The sequence below is a fragment of the Talpa europaea genome, assembly GCF_964194135.1.
Source record: "Talpa europaea genome assembly, chromosome: 4".
Lineage (NCBI taxonomy): Eukaryota > Metazoa > Chordata > Mammalia > Eulipotyphla > Talpidae > Talpa > Talpa europaea.
The window spans coordinates 137,309,861-137,328,767 of record NC_140070.1 but is presented as its reverse complement, the minus strand read 5'-3'; the positions used below and the strand labels follow the sequence as shown (position 1 = coordinate 137,328,767).

Genomic DNA, 18,907 nt, shown 5'->3' with positions numbered 1-18,907 from the left:
TGCAACACATCCTACTGTGATATCGTGCATTGCAGATTTTCATCAAAGTGGGAAAACATCCAGTATTTCCCCAACTTCTTAGATCACAAAGTTTTTATTCTATAAAACACCTTGACAGACCACTGCCATATAGATCATCCTCCAGGTGACACTGATGCAATACTGTGTATCTTATCCAATGATAATATTATAACAAAACATCTTGGGTCCTGGCTTGTACACAGTTGTCATTCAATGAACAATGGTATTTCTTCTTTGGAGTCACTTTTAAACTTCTCTGACCCTCCATTTCCTCCTTTGTAAAATGAAGATAATAGATTGACTTTATAAGTGATGAGAATTAAATGAAATAAGATAAAGGCATAGAAAATGAAATCAGCTCTAAAAGTTGTGTAAAAAAAAAAAAAAACAACACTGGCCAACAGAGGCGAGGAAGCACTGTTCCTGGGTCACATGGGCATATGTACAATTTAGCAGACATCTTCACACAGTCTGGTTTGCAACACAGGTCTCCCAACTTAGAAGCTCAGACTGTCTCTCTGACCACTTTCCCTCACACTAGCAGTGAAAATCAACAGCAATGTCATCACACCTAGTAGGAGGACCAAACCGGCAACACATGTGGATCTATAGTAGAAGGCATGAACTTCATCTTTAGAAATTCTAACTCAGTTTTGAATGGGGCAGGACAAAGGCAGTTTTTTAGAATACTCAGTTGACACTAGCATTCAGCAGCAATCTAAAGCTTCAATTTATGTGTTCAACTGCACTCAATATATTTTGCTGTTTATTGACTGATTCCAGAGGTAAGATAGGTAGGATCACCCAATTCCAAGCCACATATATAGCATATATTTATTATTCAATACTCAGTAGACCACTTCCAGGGAGCATTAAAAAAAAAAGCCATGCAGATCTTTGAGACAGAAATATCATTGCATTCTCTTGATAATCTTCAAGTTTACTTGAAAAACATTGATAAGCATACAAAAAGCAGTTATGAGTTAGGTAGCTGACTGCTCTCTCTCTCTTTCTGCCCTATTCCCCTCTTGAGTAGCTCCACTCAGCTTAGACTGGATTACTTATATTCTTCTCCTCTTTTTGTACATGCTCTCAAGTAAATGACTATTTTCCATTAAGGAAATGACTGTGAAAACCACAATGACCGACCAGGGTCATCTTACATAAAATTCAGGGTGGGGGGAAAGGCTTTAACATGAAAGGCAAGTTTTCAAACTCCATTTTTAAGTCATTAGTTCTCGGAGCTCGGTGTATCTCACAATCCCCTGGGGAAATTATTTAAAATACAGACATCAGGCTCTACCTCCAGAGTCCTCCTCAGTAAGTACAAACCAGGAATTGGCATTTTTATCACAGTCTGAAATTGACTGCTTAAAATCAGTGGTGCACATTAGTTTTCATGAAAATTGTCTCCAGTATTGCAGTGTTCTCCAAAATTAGGTCATATCCATGAGTTTTCCTTAAACCATCTTCAATAAAGGATTTTTAAAATAGCTTTTCTCACATGAGGATTTTTTCCAACAATCCTAATGTGGTTGTTTTATGTAAGAGTAGTTGGGAATTGTAAGTATTCATGAATACTCGTTTGACTTCAAATTAGGTGGTAAGTGTTCATTTTCATTAACATGGGAATTATATTTGGAGAAATAGTGTTCAAGCTAGGAAGAGAGCAGGAAGATTTGAAAAGACTAGATAAATACATCAGCTACCATGGAGCACATAACATTGTCTATCGTGTCTCTTAATAAGCTAATGTGGTAAGGGGAAAAATAAAGCTGATTTGGCTTTAGACTAAAATTATGCATTGAATTATTTTAGAGTCTTTCCAGTAAATTTGAAAGTACCTTAGCAATGCATGGTGGGGAGAGAATATGCCCTTTGGAAAATCAGTTGGATGATATGATAATGCACCTCATAAACCTATCCAAGGAAAATTATTTCCAAATACCTCACTGCATTTGACTAGTGTTCTATTATGTTCTATATGAGCCATCTGTGGCAAAATAGCACTACAATGAATCCTAATTAGCTTCTAAGCCCTGACCCTTCTACTTCAGGTCTATTTCTAAGTAAGCAATTTAAAAGTTACCTGAATCGTCTTGAAAAGCAAAAGGGAAGAAAAGCCTTCCTTTTTTTCTAGTATTTTCTGCATTTCTAAATGGCATTATTAATTAACTCTTAGAGATAACAAAAAATTTCTGGCCTCTGCTGCAGTTTTAGCTTGCCTTTAGGAGCCATGTCATTATGCTTCTCACAGTTATAGGATTTTATGTACAGATGCACAAGCATCTTAAAATCATTTTTGCTTTCCAAATCCTCTCCATAGAGAGTGATATCATGGAAAATGGAATTCTCCTTTATATTTTCAGAGAAATTCCATTTGCAAAGATAAGGACATGCTGGTGGTAGAAAACCAACATCACAAATGTTCTGTGTGCCTTCATACCCTGCAGAACGTGAACTTTGCAGTTAGCAAATATGGCTGATCAGTCAAACTACACAATGTGTTTCCAGGTCGTGGTGTGTACATTCAGACACACAAAAAATAATGAGCAAAACCTAAGTGATAAAGCTACTGCATTTCTCCTTATCAGTAAAACAATTTTAATTTGGCTAGACCAGATTTTTTTTTCCGCCTGGTTTTTCAATTTGAGTGTTCAGATTTAAAATATGCAAATATTCAGATGTTTCATCTTCAAATAAAACTATTACCCTAATCATTTAGTCTTTACCCACTATAATAAAGAAATTGGGCCTCCCCTGGTGGCACAGTGGTTTCGCGCTGGGCTTCGAAGCTGCCCGCAGCCTCTGCAGTGCCAGTTCGATCCCTAGCCACCGGCGAGGGTCCCACATGGCGCGCAGACCTCTCCTGCCACCCACTGCTTCCCTCAGCAGTGTACCTCGTCAGTCTGCCTGTTCTGTTCCCCGCTCTGGCTCTGGTGAATTCTCTCACCCTCCTGCACCTCTGACTGTGCCCAGTGCTTGCATAAATAAATAAATAAATAAATAAATAAATAAATAAATCTAAAAAAACAAAAGAATTGGACTTTAAAAAAAACAAAAAAAGAATAAAGAAATTATTGTCAGTACAGAACCCAACCTAACCTGGTATTTATCTTTCCTCAGTGTCACTTAGCACTTTGTCAGATGTTCTCCAGCATTCTCAACTTCATTTCTTTTATAATCTGACCAACCAATTTAGCAAGTGATTTGGAGAAATCACTTTACTCAGATTATTTCTGTAATTGTGCAAAGAGGCTTTCTCTTGCCTGGAAATCTAAACATTAATCAATTAACAGAGAAACCAGGAAGTAATTAGCATCCATTTATAAGTAATTTTTTCCTGTGTACAAACTGGCACTTTCTTATAAGCCAAACAAACTGTGAAAGACATTCATGGACCAATGGAAATGTGACTTGAGGACCAAAAGTCAAGAGTTCAAGACCCTTGGCTATTTCTGAATGACTGTGTCTTTGGGTAAATCATTATACCTCCCACTTTCTTATATTTCTTATCTGTGTAATAAGAAAGTTGCATTTAAAGTTTTCTTCCTGTCATGATATCCCTTAAATCTAATAGAAAGTGGGAAGGTAATGCAAATATCGAAGCAGTGTAAAGAAAAAAAGGCAGAATTATATAGAACCCTTTAATATATAGAACCCCTTAATTATATAGAACCCCTTAAGTTTATCTTGAGCACATTAAATGTTTATTGTAATAAGTAGATTACCTTATCCTACTAATATGGCAGGGTAGACAGATATATTTTGGATATAGAGAAAACCAGCTCCATAGCATCAAAGAATGAGAGTTTCCACTCTTTCAACCATGAGCAAATCTTTACAAACACAGGGAAGGCTGACTTAGAAGAGTCTACAAAGAAGGCTAAAAATAAAACAAAAAGAAAAGAAATACATACCTACAGAACTTTTGGACACTCTGAATTTGGTTAGGTATTCAACTACAATTTAAGAAATGGGGCGTGCAACGGAGCTGGAATATACACAGAAGGCCGGTAAAAGTGAACTGAAGCAATTTTGCAAAAATGAGACAACACAAAGCAGAGAAAAAGATGATGTGTTCTTATTCCCCACTGTGGCTACCCTTGCTCTTCTCCACCTTCAAGCAGCAAGGCTTTCACATGCTCTGCTTCCAAGTCAGACATGAATGAAACTCTTAGCTTGGAGTTTTCAATAGACTTCAAAAATTTCTAGCATAGACAAATATCTTGAAAACCATGGCACTCCACCTCAAGATCTAGGTGTTTTGTTTTTTTTTTAAAGATTTATTTATTTATTTATTTATTTATTTATTTATTTATTTATTTATACAAGCACTGGGTACAGTCAGAAGTGCGGGAGGGTGAGAGAATTCACCAGAGCTAGAGCAGGGAGCAGGGAGCAGAACAGGCAGATGGATGAAGTACACTGCTGAGGAGAGCAGCGGGCAGCAGGAGAGGTCTGCATGCCCTGTGGGACCCTCACCTGGTGGCCAGGGATTGAACCAGCGCTGCAGAGGCTGCGGGCAGCTTCGCAACCCAGCGCTCAACTGCTGCGCCACCGGGGAGGCCCAAGATCTAGATGTTTTATTGAATACATCAGTTGTTTCAACTCAAAAAGCTTATCTGTAATTAACAAAGGTCAAAACCCAGGGTCCCAGGGCTGGAGACCTGGGAATGGTCTAGCACAATGATGTTTTTCTAACTTCTTTTCCTAATCCTGGCCAGTGTATGATCTCTGGGATGGAAAGAAAGAATTGGAAGAAGTCATGAAAGCTTAGGTGCTGAGCCCCTGAGTGAAATGTATTGAACATTCCTGAAACAAATTAGGGGAACATGGTTAAATAGTTGAAAGATGGCAAGACTTCCAGACACTTATATCCAGACCTCATCAGAACAGAGAACAGCAATGTCTAGGCAGTGAGCTTTGGACAACTTTAGAGAGTCCTGCTTTATCCCAGACTTCTCCAGGAAAAGCATCCCCAAACCATGGTCCTTCCTAACCAAGAGCTTGTGGAAGGGCTGAGAGAACCAATGGCTGGGCAAGTCGAAGTGGGAGTGAAGAAGATTCAGTGTGCAGGCCAGGCAGGGAAGCCATGGCGGGCACATCAGAGATAGTTGATGTCACACCTTAGTGGAAGCCAAAGGCCAGGGAGAGTTTCTCCCAGTATCATCAAACCCAGACCCTCTCTAAACCTTCCCTAAGTCCAGATGCCCCTGGTACAGAAGTGAAGAGAGAAGGGCAGAAACCTTTATTTGCTGAGCCACTAACCAAAAGAAAACTTAGTTTCAAACCAAAAGTGAGTGACCTGAAGTGACAAAGTCCACTGGCAGATGGGGTCTTTAAGCTAAGGTGTGTCCTCATGCTATTATTTTTTATTGGCATCATATCCTTTCTCACCAAGGATGTACACCTATCACATGGAGGCACAAGCTGATGACCTGAGCTTTGTACCCATGGTAGAAACATGTGCGTGAACAGGAAAAATCCTGTATCAGGCTCTGTTTACCTTGAGGGCAGTGTCATTCTCCATAGGAGAAAGGGCATGCAAAGAACTTCTTGGAAGTTATTTTTATGATCCTAAGTCAACTTTCTAGTTGGTAGAAGGACAAGACCCTCTTCACGAGGTGAGTCCCCCTGGCATCACCTCAAGCTTCAGTACAGCCGAACAGGTACGGTTGTGTACGTATGAGACTGATGTTCTGAGAGCGCGCAGGCTCCCAGCTCACAAGCAGCCTGAGTCAGGCTTATGAGGGCAGGGGTGGCGGGGGGAGAAGGGGGGAGTTGCAGAGAAGCCAGAGGACAGAGAAGGTCACACTGGCCTCGGCCAGTGACTCCAGCAAGGACAGAGGTGCTCTGGGTACCTTGGATTGTCAGGCAAACCCACATGTGTGCTCCTTTGAAGCAAGTGGGGCTGCTCTCCTCTGCACATGTGAGGCCCACCAGGAGCTGATCTTTGCTGCAGAAACATCTCTTTCTGGTGTGAGCTTGGGTGGGCCACTTTGCAGCCTCCTCTCAATCACCACCAGCACAGACTACCACTTCTGTACCCCTTTGGGGGCAGGAAAATATTTCAGCTGCTCCTGAGCCTCTTCAAAGGCCATGAGAGACTGGCCTCTAGCTGGCCTGGCACTAGGTCCCTAGTACACTTCTCTGCTTGAGTGACCACGACCTCTGAGCATCTAGGACAGGGAGTGGGCACCATTGCCCTGTCTTCTTCCAGGGGAGTGGCAGGTGAGGGGCTCCTTCTCAGGCCTTCCTCAGAGTCCAGGCTCTCCCCTAACCTGGTTGGATGCTTCTCCTTGGAAGCAGACCCAGCTCAGGATTCTGTTGCATCTCCAATCCTATTTGTTAGGCCCTGAAGGTTCTAAGGCAAACTTTTATCATTCAAAGTAGCTTCTTTCTTTTCTTTCAAACCCCTGGTTGGTGCAATTAATAGCTTCAAAGCCCCAACAGCCTCTGCAGATCCACAAAAGTCTATTTAAGAGCTCAAAGATAAAAATTGGATCCTTTTTCTCTTTCTGTCATCCCTAGCATATAAAAGTTCTGGCTGCAACTTTAAAATGGGGGGAAGGGGTGGTATTCAGAAGAACTAGAAAAAATACATGGATAAATATTATCCTCACTTTTTTAGTATTTTTGTTATTTTTTCTAAGTATTTACTTTTTCAGTTTTAAATTAAATTATCCCATAATGTTAGAGGAGAATGAACTTATATATCCCCGTATCCCTAGAGTTCAGGCATATATGCCTGGACAAACCAAGGTGAAAATTTATTTAAGAATTCTTAAAATTTAAATATACATGTACATATGTAAATATATGTACATGTATACACATATATCTCACATGTATATTATATACACACATGTGTGTGTAGCATATATGCATGTAGATGGCGAGATCTATTTCTGTATATACTTTGTAGAATGCAATATAAACTATATACTATATAGTGATATATACTATATACTATGCAGTATATACCATTCTACAAAATACTTTTAATGGAAGAAAAAGTTTCCTACATGAAATCTTTAAATAAAAATGAACCCAGAAAGATGACCTATGTCATCAAGTAATTCTTTGCCCTGCATAGGTGTATTTTCATGACTTGAAGAACTCAGATAGGAAAAGCCAGAGTTCCAGGGCATGCATTTATGCTCCAAATTAGGAAATCTAGGATCAGACACAGCAGAGGTAGGCACCATACTCCAGGTGTGCAAACAAAAGATGAAGCAGGAAATAGGAGAGGTAGAAGGACATAGAGATGATGAAAACATGATATTAAATGGCGCTAGGGAAAAGTAATTACTGGATAGTGTGTCCTGCTGCCAAAAGCAGGACAGGGCTAGAGGGTATGGTGTAACGAGCCAGTTAAAAGACCCCCCAGTGCAGGGAAGTAGCCTGGGCAGGAGCAGCAAGGTGGGGTGGGGAGATGAGGGCAGTGACCACACTTGGAAGAATTTAGTTCAGTGTCTCTGTTTCCTCCACCCAAGGTACTGGCCATCAGCTTCTCCATTAACTCTCACACATAATTTATTATAACCCCTGTTCTGGAAGCTACTGGGATGACCAATTTTCAATCTTTTGGATCCTTTTTTTTTTTTTATTAATCCAAGGATGGTAACATGAAAAGAGGCCCAGGGATTCTCAATCAAACCAGAAGACTAATAAAGCCAGAGTAGATGGTAACCGCACCCTAAGTTCTGGAACACAGGAGTTCACATGAAACAATGCATCTGTGGCTTCTCCTAGAGTCTCGTCACTAGCGGGTGATATTAGGAGCCTGATCTCTGCTCTCAAATCATTAATTACCCTGTGAAGATATTAGACATGTGTGCAGACAGGTGATCAGACTTCCCAAAATCTTAAGAGTACAAACACAAGTATAGGATTCTTCTGTCCCTATTACTTAAAATGATTCCTAACTCTACCCACGCCCCCCACAAAGATTGAACATTATAGCTTTGCTTGCACATTAGAATTCAGTATTAAATGTTTAAAATTGACTGGTCATTCTTGATTTAAAACAAAAAATTTACGGAGACTCTTCCACCTCAGAACTATGGCAGTAATTTGACCAAACCAAGAAAATATTCATAATTTGTACTAGTCCCATGACTTCTCAGTAGACTACTCCTTCATATTCTATGTTTTACTGAAAATGGTCTTTACAAAAAGACTTCAAATCATAGCTTACCTTCGAATTATAGCGGCTTTATACATAAAATGAAAATTTTTACACCTATGAAATGACAATATTAAATATATCTTTTGTTTCTTCCACAAGTAATGGTGAAAATTTACTAGACAATGTCACATAGTGCAAGTGTCTTTAAATAAGGACCCTAATAAAACAGAGCAAAACCTATACAAAGGTAAAAATTGTATTATATACTTGGCAAGATCAATGCTTCCATAATTTGTCATAAAAACCCTGAAAGGTATGCTTCCAAAGTAGTTCTCCTAAATGTATCAATGAATAAAAGCACTGAATGCATAAATGTTAAATATACAATGAGAAATCAATCTGATATCCATAATGCAATGCCAAATTTGCCACCAGTGAAAGTCAATCCCCAGCAGCTCGCCTGGGTTGTTTCAATATTGCAAATTCAAATGAAGTTCGAGCACAATTTAAATCCTACAACTTTAAAAAATGACTCTCCAGGGCCTCCCCGGTGGCGCAGCGGTTGAGTGCTGGGTTGCAGCTGCCCGCAGCCTCTGCAGCACCGGTTCGATCCCCGGCTGCTCCCCGGCCACCGGAGGAGGGTCCCACATGGAGCGCAGACCTCTCCTGCTGCCCGCTGCTCCCCTCAGCAGTGTACTTGGGTCCTTCTGCCTGCTCTGCTCCCCACTCTGGCTCTGGTGAATTCTCTCACCCTCCCGCGCTTCTGACTGTACCCATTGCTTGTATAAATGAATGAATGAATGAATGAATAAATAAATCTTAAAAAAAAAACCTCTCCACCTAGACTACCTTTTTCTGAGGCTGTTTTAGTTGAAAAAGAACTTGATTAGCTCTTCCCACACCTTGCAGGGCAATATCTGTAATATAAGCTTAAAGGTGTCAGGGGAGAATAATTTATGTTCAGGCTCAAATGAGAACCAAGAAATCAAATCCATAGGAGGTACCATGTGATCAGCAAGTTAGAGGGAAACAAAGCAAAAAGGAAGGTAGGAGAAAGCAAAGAAAGGCAGGAAAGAGAAAGGCTGGGGTGGCGGGGGGTGTCTTTCAAAGAACATACGATTGGGCCTACAAAGTAGAGAAAGGACTTTCTGCAAAATAAAACAAATTCTTTACCTTTTAAAATCAGTAGAGCTCTAGTGGAAGTTGTAGTCACAGAATAATTTCTCTTTCCTCTCTCTCTCTCCCTCTCTTTCTCACACATACACACACCACACACACATCTCTTTGTCCCCCCTTCTCTTAGACACACACTTTATCTTTGGAAAGTGTTAGAAACAGCATAAATGGCACTGCCTTATTTATTACTAGAAATTCACTTATAAATACAATTTCCTATCAAACTTATTGCAGGAAGCCATTGTCAATAGGTCCATGGACACAGAGATAATTTTTTTGTTGTCTGTTTTAGTTTTAAGGCTCTGCAGCTAGTTTTCATTTCCTTCTTTTAGGTAAGTACCTATCCTGTCATTAAGACAAGCTGTCATCATGCCTATTACTACGTAAACACTAAAGCATGCTATGGGCTGGGTAAAACCACTGACAATCTATATTGAAAAGTCTATGTTTTAAACATATATAGAACCTACTTGAATTGAAACATTGGTATAAACAATTCAAAGGAATTGGTGCAAAAAGGAACATAGAATGGCTTAAAGGAGCATCACTTTTTTCTCTCCTCCGTCCACCCATCCATCTCTCTCTCTCTCTCTCTCTCTCTCTCAGCAAATGCCATAGACTTCAAATATTTTCGGTGATATGTAAAATTTTATTTTCAAGAAATAGAGTAGCATCATGTGTCAGTCATTGCACTGAGAGTTTGACCTTTATCAACTCAATTATTCTCATAATAGTCCCATGAAATGGACTCTATTATTGTTCCCACCATACAGATAATGAAGTTGAGTCAAGGACATAACAAAAACCTTGCCCTGTGTAAGCCACCTACTAAGCAGCATAGCTGAAATGTAGCTCCAGCATGGTACAGGAGGAAAAATATCACAGCTGCAATTAATGTTCAAGTGTAGACCCATTAAAAATGTGAACTACTTCTATGTGGGAAGGACCGACCATCCAAGCTACAGGGGAATTTCTCTTCTACAAAGTGCTAGAGGCTGTTGCTGGGGTCCTCCACCTAATTTTCCTGTCTCCACAGCAAGGCAGCAAAGTGGATATCATGATGTCTGATATTTTCTGCAGAAATTCAAGTTTAAGAATTGAAACTTTCATGATTAATTATCATTTTTCTATGGCTCTATGAACATGAGGGAGCTGGTGAAAACCAAGCCTAGAAATAGAAGGTTTGGAAAATGATCTTAATTCAAAAGTTCATATTTTATGGTATATGTGTCCTTCATTCTGAGATTATAAAAGGCAAATTGATGAATGAATATGTGCTCCTCCCTTGCCACTCTGTACTGAGAATGACCTTCACAGCTTCAGTTCCTGGGGCCATGAGGCTGCGGGGGTTACTAGAGCTCCCAGCTCGCAGGTACCTTAAAAGGTCATCTTTCCTTGTGACTGCAGCTAAAACTTGGAAACAGAAAGGTCAGTCCCAATATCTTGCCATTTTCTTTCTGACAGTTGGAGACAAAGTGAGAATCGAAAAGAAATCACAGTCGGTGTGACCGAAGTCAGAGAAAGCAGACACCGATAAAACAATATTCACTCCTACACTGATAACAAGACGCCCGTACTTGGGGTTCACTGAAAGAATAGAGATGTTTTTGTACTTTAAGGCAAAATATACTATGGAAGAAGGTTTGATTTTTAAAGAAAGAATAGAAACAGACTGTGGAGAGGAGCTCTATGAAGCCATCTCCACTCAGCTGGACAGGAAAGACTTCAACAAGTCACTTCTGAGTTGCGTCTCCAGCACAAAGGCCTTGGAGACTGACTTTAAAAGCAAATGTTTGAGAGTTAAAATAGAGCAGAAATTTTCCTTTTAAAGGACAATTGGAATTTCCTAACATATATTTTTACGGGAAAAGAATCCGCCAAAAAAAGCTCTTTGGAGTGATTTAATAAAAAAAAAAAAATTCAAGCATGGGAAATTTCAATTGAAAGCAATTAAGTTAGGAGAGTCAGATGGATTGAGTTCAAGTGAAAACTTTTCTTCTTATGAGCCATTTTTTCTTGGGAAAATTACTTAATATCTCCAATAGTAAATTTCCCTGTCTTTAAAATGGACATGATAACTCCTTCCTTATAAGGTTACTGTGAGTTTATGTGTAATAGCATTTGTAAAATTCTTGGCATTTCTTCCTTCTGTCCCTTCTTTCCATGTTAATGATCTTCTTAAAATCAGGAATATCCTGTGCAAAAAAAGTCTTTCTTCCACGGAAATCAATTTCTGAGCAAAGGTTGCAAAACCCCACTACAATATGATCCACCACAATGACACTACAAAATGTCCTTTGATCTTAGTAACACATGAACCCCACATATTTCACTGTGACATTCTTGCTGTACCATTTTTTGAAGTATGCTTCATAGAAAGAATTCTGCATTTCTTCTCTCAAGTCACTTGACCACAACTTGCCATTTAAAGGACAAATAACAGGCATGGACTGAATTTTCACATTGAGTACTCTAGGAAAATAGAATTGAATTTCAAATCCGGTAAGCCCTCGGGCATAGGAGTACAAGAAATTATAATCAAGCAACTAACTTGTTTAAAGGTTTACATCTGATAGGCCAGCCATTTACATTAGGGATCTAAGTTTATACCTCTGGTTTCCAAGTCAAGTAGAAAAATGAAAGAATATTGTATTTAGGCGACAGATTTCATGAAGCAAAACAAAGTATAAATTTTCAAACATACAAGTTACATGTTGACACAAGGACAAGTTACATGTTACAAGTTACAAGTTACATTTTCAAACATACATGTTACATGTTGACACAAATTCACACTGTGTGTACTTTGCACACACAGAACTCCAGGACACCCCTGCAGGGCACTCACAACCTTAAAACGTCAACTAGTGGCAGGTTGTCCTATGGGTCTCAACCACACGCATTTTGTGAGTTAATGATAACCAAGTAATATTTACACTTCCATACACTTTACCAAAGACTTTGGGATTTTAGAGGATATTTTAAGAGGATATCTCATCTAAAACAATACTATTTTATCAAAATCCCTATCAGCAGGAATTTATTATTCAAGATCCTATCTTGGCTGGAAGAAATGACAGCAAATTATGTTTTATTATGCCATTTATATACTATGCATGTGAACAGATACAGTGAAATTGTCATAGATAAATATACATATATAAGCCATCTGCATATGTATGACATTTTATAATCACAATTCTGTTTTCTTTTTGTACTATGCCATCGTCTTCACTGTGCAGTTCAGTACCATATTATTTTCATTTCAACCACAGCTGCATCATTGCTGCTGCCAGATCTCTGTTTTTTGGAGAAAATATACAATTTAAAATTGTTTTTTTTCTTTTTTTTTATCAGAAAGGAAAGTCATCAAGAATTAGATTTTATTTTAGGAACAAAGTAAGGTTTCATGGGAGAAAAAAACAAAGCCTTGGTGTAGAGAAGGTTTGTTCATTTTCTATAGCATTACTGAAGTGTCGTATGCCTTGATAAACCTATCAATGTTTGGATCAACTCAATGGGGGAAATGACTTAATTTAACTCTCTTTTGGTGTCTCAGCAAAGGTAAGTTGTCTACTTTGAGAGCCTTGAGGTTTCCTTAACTGGGTTGTTTTCCACTATTGCATTTGTGAATGAAACCCTAAAAGTTTGCCCAGCTAACTTGCTGTCCCAATGTCCCCTAGCAGAAAAGGTGGGTGGCCAGTGGGTGGAGGAGGAGGTTGGGAACTGGTGGAGAATTTATCTCATGGCAGAGAGGCCTGAGACCAATTTCTTGTACTCATAAAAATCTAGGCAAGATACAGATCAATGGAGGATGAAGAGAGTATGGCTAAAAACTAATATTCTGTTATTTCATGTCCTCTAGTGTCTCTCTTTCAATGCCATCATGGAAGAACTGGGGATCTCACTCAAAAATCAGAAAAAGCTAAAGAAAAAGTCAAGAACTAAGGGGAAATCTTCCTTCACAAGTATCCTTACTTGTCATCAAAGACGAACTCAGAGAAAAGAGACAGTGGCGTGAGGCAAGAGAACACCTCTAGGAAGCTTTCAGGAAGAGAGAGCATCTGCTAGCTCCAGGTTTTTTGGAGAAAGGATTTCTAACAAGTGTGCCATGTGTTTCCATATATCTATATACATAACTCTGATTATGTATACAGATATAAGAAATACGGAAGTTTCAAAAGTTCACATAGACTGATATAACTTGCAAATTGGCGCCAATTCTTGTGAAATGAATTTGTATGCTCACTTATTTTGCCTTTCCTCTTTTGCCCCAATAAATTGCTGTGTGTGCTTTCTAAATAATAATAAAACAAAAGGGTTTGTTTTTTTTTTTCTAGAAGTCTGAGTGTTGGTTTATTCCTGGTTACTTGTTCCCGTTCACAATGTTTGATTGCCAAGTGCCATCAGCTGAGCTGTTTGCTATTTTGATGAATCCTCTTACCTCTTTAGACAGACACAGTCACTTCTGGATGAGTTAAAATACAAAACTCTTTTCATTTATACCAAATACCTACCTCTTATGGTAAGGTAAAAATCATGCATTTTTTTTGTGCATTAAAGTTTGATTTTATAAATCATTTAAATGATACTCAGGATCAGTGAGGATAAAGTAGGAGGATACTGAAAATGGGGAATTCATTTAAAAGATATAAAGGTGCCCACCACCATCTCTATAGCATCCTGGGTTCTAAAAATAGCTAGTGAGAAGACAGGCCTGGTCCTGCCCTCACACAGCTTATCATAAAAGGAAGAGCACAAGGTACTATGGTGATGGTATGAGGGTGAATTGGGGTGGGAATTCCAAGGGCACTATACCTGAGATGATAAAGCACACATTGTATAAAAAATGAAGAATGATGTAAAAAATTATAAAAAAATTTCCATACCAAGAAAAAAAAAAGAGTTTAACAATCTGTTATGGAAAGCAGGATTTGCACTTCCATGGGGGGAGTCAGCGTTGACAGAAGGAGCACGCAGAAGTATTTAACCTGGTACCAGGGCAAGGAAGTCTTCCTGGAGGAAGGTTCAGCTAAGGTAAGAACTGAAGATGACCAGTCAGACTCAGGGAGGACCTATGATGGGGAGGCCAGCATTGCAGGCTGAGGAAGCAGCATATTCAAAGTCACTGAAATAAAAGAGAGTAGGCTGAGAAGGATAGAAGAAAAAGGATTTTAGTGTGGCTGTAATGAAGGGGGTGCAATGGAGCTGACAGGTAGCCATCACTCTGGCAGCAGATATAGGAAGAATTGGAGGAAAGATTGTGAGGAGAAACAGACCACGGAGGTTATTTTTCAGTAACCCAGGGAAAGGATACTGCATCCCGGGTCTGAGCTGGGTAATAGAGGGGACTCTGAGGTATGATTTGTTCAGTCAGAGACTCAGGGAGTGGTCATGAGGGAGCAAGGAGCAGAGCCAATAACACCCCAGCATTCTGGGAAAGAGGAGGGATAGCGGGGGAGCTGGAGGGCATTACTTGTATTGGAACAACAGCAAGCAATGGGAAGGGAGTAAACATTGGATCAATATTTCATATAATTAAATCCCATTGGTTTCCATAGGATTATTCAATAAGAAAGAAAAATTTAATCGAGTCCCTTTAGAGTTTAAGTGCAAAACTATTTCCAGACACGAAAAAAAAATCAATTTTAAAATAGCAGTAACAGATACTGGACTGCTATTTTTCTGGTAATCAACACTCATATTTGGGATCAATCAGATTTTATTAACAACAAATAGAAGACAATGTAATTCATTATGAAATTAATTAACATGCTCACACTAAAAACTTACAGACAGAAATATGATGAGAACACCAAGCTTAAGATGGAACAAAATGGCAACATAGACAGGAAATATGCAGTTAAGCCAATTCACTAATAATTATACCAAAGTTGTGTTATCCTATATTTTCCGGTTTAACCGTGTATTTTTCTCTCTTTCAGAAAATATCATTTTTCTTTGTTCATACTGTTATGGTATTTTGCAGGACAAGAAGTATGTTAATTTCAAATATCTAAAATATACTGTATCAATCTGACATGGCTATTTTAAGGTCCACTAACTACTATCTTCTTCATTTATTGATAACTGAATTTTCATTCAAGGGATATAATGATTGCCATTAGTAACTATTATATATATACATATATTAACCATTACGTATATATATATAGGTAGGTATACCTATGTATATATAGATACACACCTATATACACACACACAAACACACACACACATATATATATAGGCAAAATTTCAGCATGAAAATTTTTACATCAACTACTTAATGTGGTCTACAATCACCTTCCCCACTCCAATATTTTCCTTCTGAAAGCACATTTGGTACATACACATGAGCACATGTTTGTGTTAGGGTGAAGAACAGAGTAAGCTAATTAGTTCAGAGAAGAAAAAAGATGAATATCTTTTCAGATATATCTGGAACCAGATCCAGAAAAATCCTAGAGAACAGCAATTAATCTTTGAGATTTTTCAACCCTCTTGTTAATGAACAGTGACTCATAATACACAATAATGTAGAAATCAATGGCAAAGTTAATTAAAAACTAGATCTAACATTTCTCCCTCCAGCAATTCCTCGATGCTAATAGAAAATAATTGCCCAGGTGCAATATTTGGAAAAAAATCAGGGAGGTCAGAGTTGATTGAAAGACAGTGTTCATAGTTAAGATTTATTTTCCTCTCAAGTTTCAAATAAGGCTCTTTCTTGCTTCAGTGTAAAGAAAAGGGAAGAGATACAATTCACTATTTGCAATGATGTCATGGATCAAAATTGTGGGTTCTTAGCCTAGAAGCTGCTAGAGGGATGCAAATGAAATAGAAGTTAAAGAAAAATAGATGAAGAGAAACGATTTGACCAGCATTTCCTTCCCTCTATGTGAACAGCTACAGCTTTAATTTAATACTTGATCTGACCTGAAAGGATAAAGGAGTTACCTAAGCAAGAATCTCCGATGATAGCTGTTTCAAAGGAAGAATAATATAAAAGTGTCTGTTCTGGGAAAAAGATTCATACAGCTATGCATGCAGTATGCAGTGTGTGTTTTTTTTAAAGATATATTTATTTATGCATACAAGATCTGGGGCACAGGCCAGAGGTGTGGGGGGTGAGGGGATCCACCAGAGACAGAGTGGGGAACAGAACAGGCAGATTGACAGAAATACACTGCTGAGGGGAGCAGCAGGCAAGCCAGGAGAGGTCTGCTGTACCATGTGGGTTGCTCCCTGGCTGGCCAGGGATCAAACTCTTGCTGCAGAGGCTGAAGATTGCTTCATAGTGTGGTGCTTAACCCCTTGCGCCACTAGGGAGGCCCCACAGTGTGGTTTTTAAAGTAAATAAACAAGATGTATAACCCATCAGCATGTCCCCAGCATCAGAAGGGCCAAAGAGTTGAATACTCCCCGCTGTCTAAAAGAGACCATGTTATGATCTACTAACACAAGTCATTTGTTGGTTGGTTCCCCTAGGTTAGAGCAATGGGAAGACAGACATCAATTAACAGATTGAGGGTGTCCAAAGCAGCATCAAATGTGTACAAGCCTTGGGCAAGCAAGTCATCCCCACTCCAGAAACAGAGTTGTTGGATAAGGTGGCTGTTAGGGTGGGGAAGAGCTAATAAAAGCCAAATTGGTATTTCAAAGGTGTACTCAATTCTCTTTTGCTCATGTCTGGTCCTGTATGTGAAGGGAAACTTTTCTAGTAATATTTCTTAAAAAATGGCTTTGTGGAGGAAAGAACCAGGACAAAATAAGAGCAGTAAATCCACCAGAGTAGAGACATTGGTGTTATATTTACAAGTAGTAACTCAAAGTCTCATAAGCCTTGGGAGTGAAATGACCAATATTATATCATCCTGACATGTTGACATTTACAAATACAGAAACATGTAGGCTGGCTTTGCTGGTGAGTATCCTTACCATGTGGTACAGGGACACCAAAGAGACTTGCTTTTTAAGTTTTCCACTCATAATACCCAATTAGAGAAATGCCTTCATTTGGACACAGACTAGTCAGTTAACTGATATTCCAAAAAGGATTTGTGGACTTCTATTGCCTGGTTTGCTTGTTTATTTGCATCCATACCATTCTTCCTTCCTTCACTGCCCCCTTCCATTGTCCGTCCTTTTGTCTTCATTGCTAGAAAGCCCAAACATGCTAGTTTTCCCTCAACAGTTCTGCATGAAGCCTGAAATAACAAAGCAGTATAAGTCAAGCATCCCTTTACCTTAACAAAGCTTCTTGTTCTTGATATTTACAGGTTTACTATTAATTTAAAAACCCTACTGATGATGAAAGAGGACCCCCATTTATAAGAGCCAAGGGAAAGCAAGAGACTTCCTACTTTGCATCAAAATAATCCAGGATGACCTAGAGGAGTCAGGATGACTTTAAGCTGGCATTTAGACATTATGAGAAAGATTATACACATATATGTATGTATTTGCATACATATAATATAGTGCAAGGTAATGAAATGTAATATTCTATATACTCTACAACCCATAGTCTCAGTCTGACCTGGGTAACACTCTAAGTAAAGAGCAAGGTCATGTCATCAGATGTCTATAACTGTAATAGCAGCTGTCATTTAACAAGTATGTACTTCACATTTGCTCCAATGACAGTCATACCATCCCTAAGGTAAATATTATTTTCTATAGAGTTAAAATCTGAGGTTCGGAGATATTTGCTGGCTTGCCCAAGGTCACTTATTTATAAAATGTTAAAGGGTGCGACACAGCCCCTCCACATCATGACAATACCAACCTGTCTCTCCCAACTGTGAGACCAAATCCAGGTTCCACCCCAAATATTGTATCACCTCATCAGCCTTATGAAGTTGGCACCCTGCATTATTATCTCCATTATGCAAAAGGAAGTTGCAGGGAAAAAAAGTTCCAGTTGCTACCCAGAGGCAGAAAGCCTGTAGTTAAGAACCAAGACTGTAACATCCATCTAACAAAACTAAAAGCCTCTTAACCACTATACTCTACAATTTTAACTTTTTGGCTTATTTTTTAAATTTTATATATTTCTTACATCATTTTTCATTTTTTCACAATATATGCATTTTCATCTTGGTTATAATCCCCATACAATTCCCACCACCCTTGTTTTGATCCTACTCCCTTCTCTCCCCCCTGTAGTGTGTCCCTGGTTTATAGTTACTTGTTGATTTTGATTTTTACTTGATTATAATTAGTCTTTTTTCCTGGTCCCTTATTTGGGTTTTCTAAATTCCTGCTATGAGTGAGACCATCCGTTCTTTTTCTTTTTCTTTCTGGCTTATTTCACTGAGCATGATCCCTTCCAGCTCCATCCATGTTGCTGCAAATTGCACGAGTTTATCTTTTTTGATTGCTGACTAATATTCCATTGTGTATATATACCACATCTTCTTGATCCAGTCATCTACTTTGGAGCATTTGGGTTGTTTCCATAGCTTAGCTGTTATAAATGGTGCTGCAATAAACATAGGGATGCAGGTGCCCTTTTGAATTAATGTTTCTGTGTCCTTTGGGTAAATACCTAGGAGTGGAATTGCTGGATCA

The 18,907-nt window shown here is 38.8% G+C and overlaps 1 protein-coding gene across 2 annotated transcripts in view; it reads left to right on the top strand.

Moving 5' to 3' along the window:
* GRIK1 (glutamate ionotropic receptor kainate type subunit 1) overlaps window positions 1–13,352 on the top strand; it is a gene marked incomplete at both ends in the record, with an annotated part of 352,921 nt that extends 339,569 nt beyond the window's left edge. The window contains 2 exons of one of the 2 annotated variants that reach the window (XM_084231834.1): window positions 12,689–12,775; window positions 13,197–13,352. In XM_084231834.1, coding sequence (XP_084087960.1) covers window positions 12,689–12,775; window positions 13,197–13,352 — 243 coding nt within the window. The remainder of the gene's footprint in view (window positions 1–12,688; window positions 12,776–13,196) is intronic. The other variant, XM_084231835.1, reaches the window with a different exon arrangement.
* Between the last annotated feature and the right edge of the window lie 5,555 nt (window positions 13,353–18,907).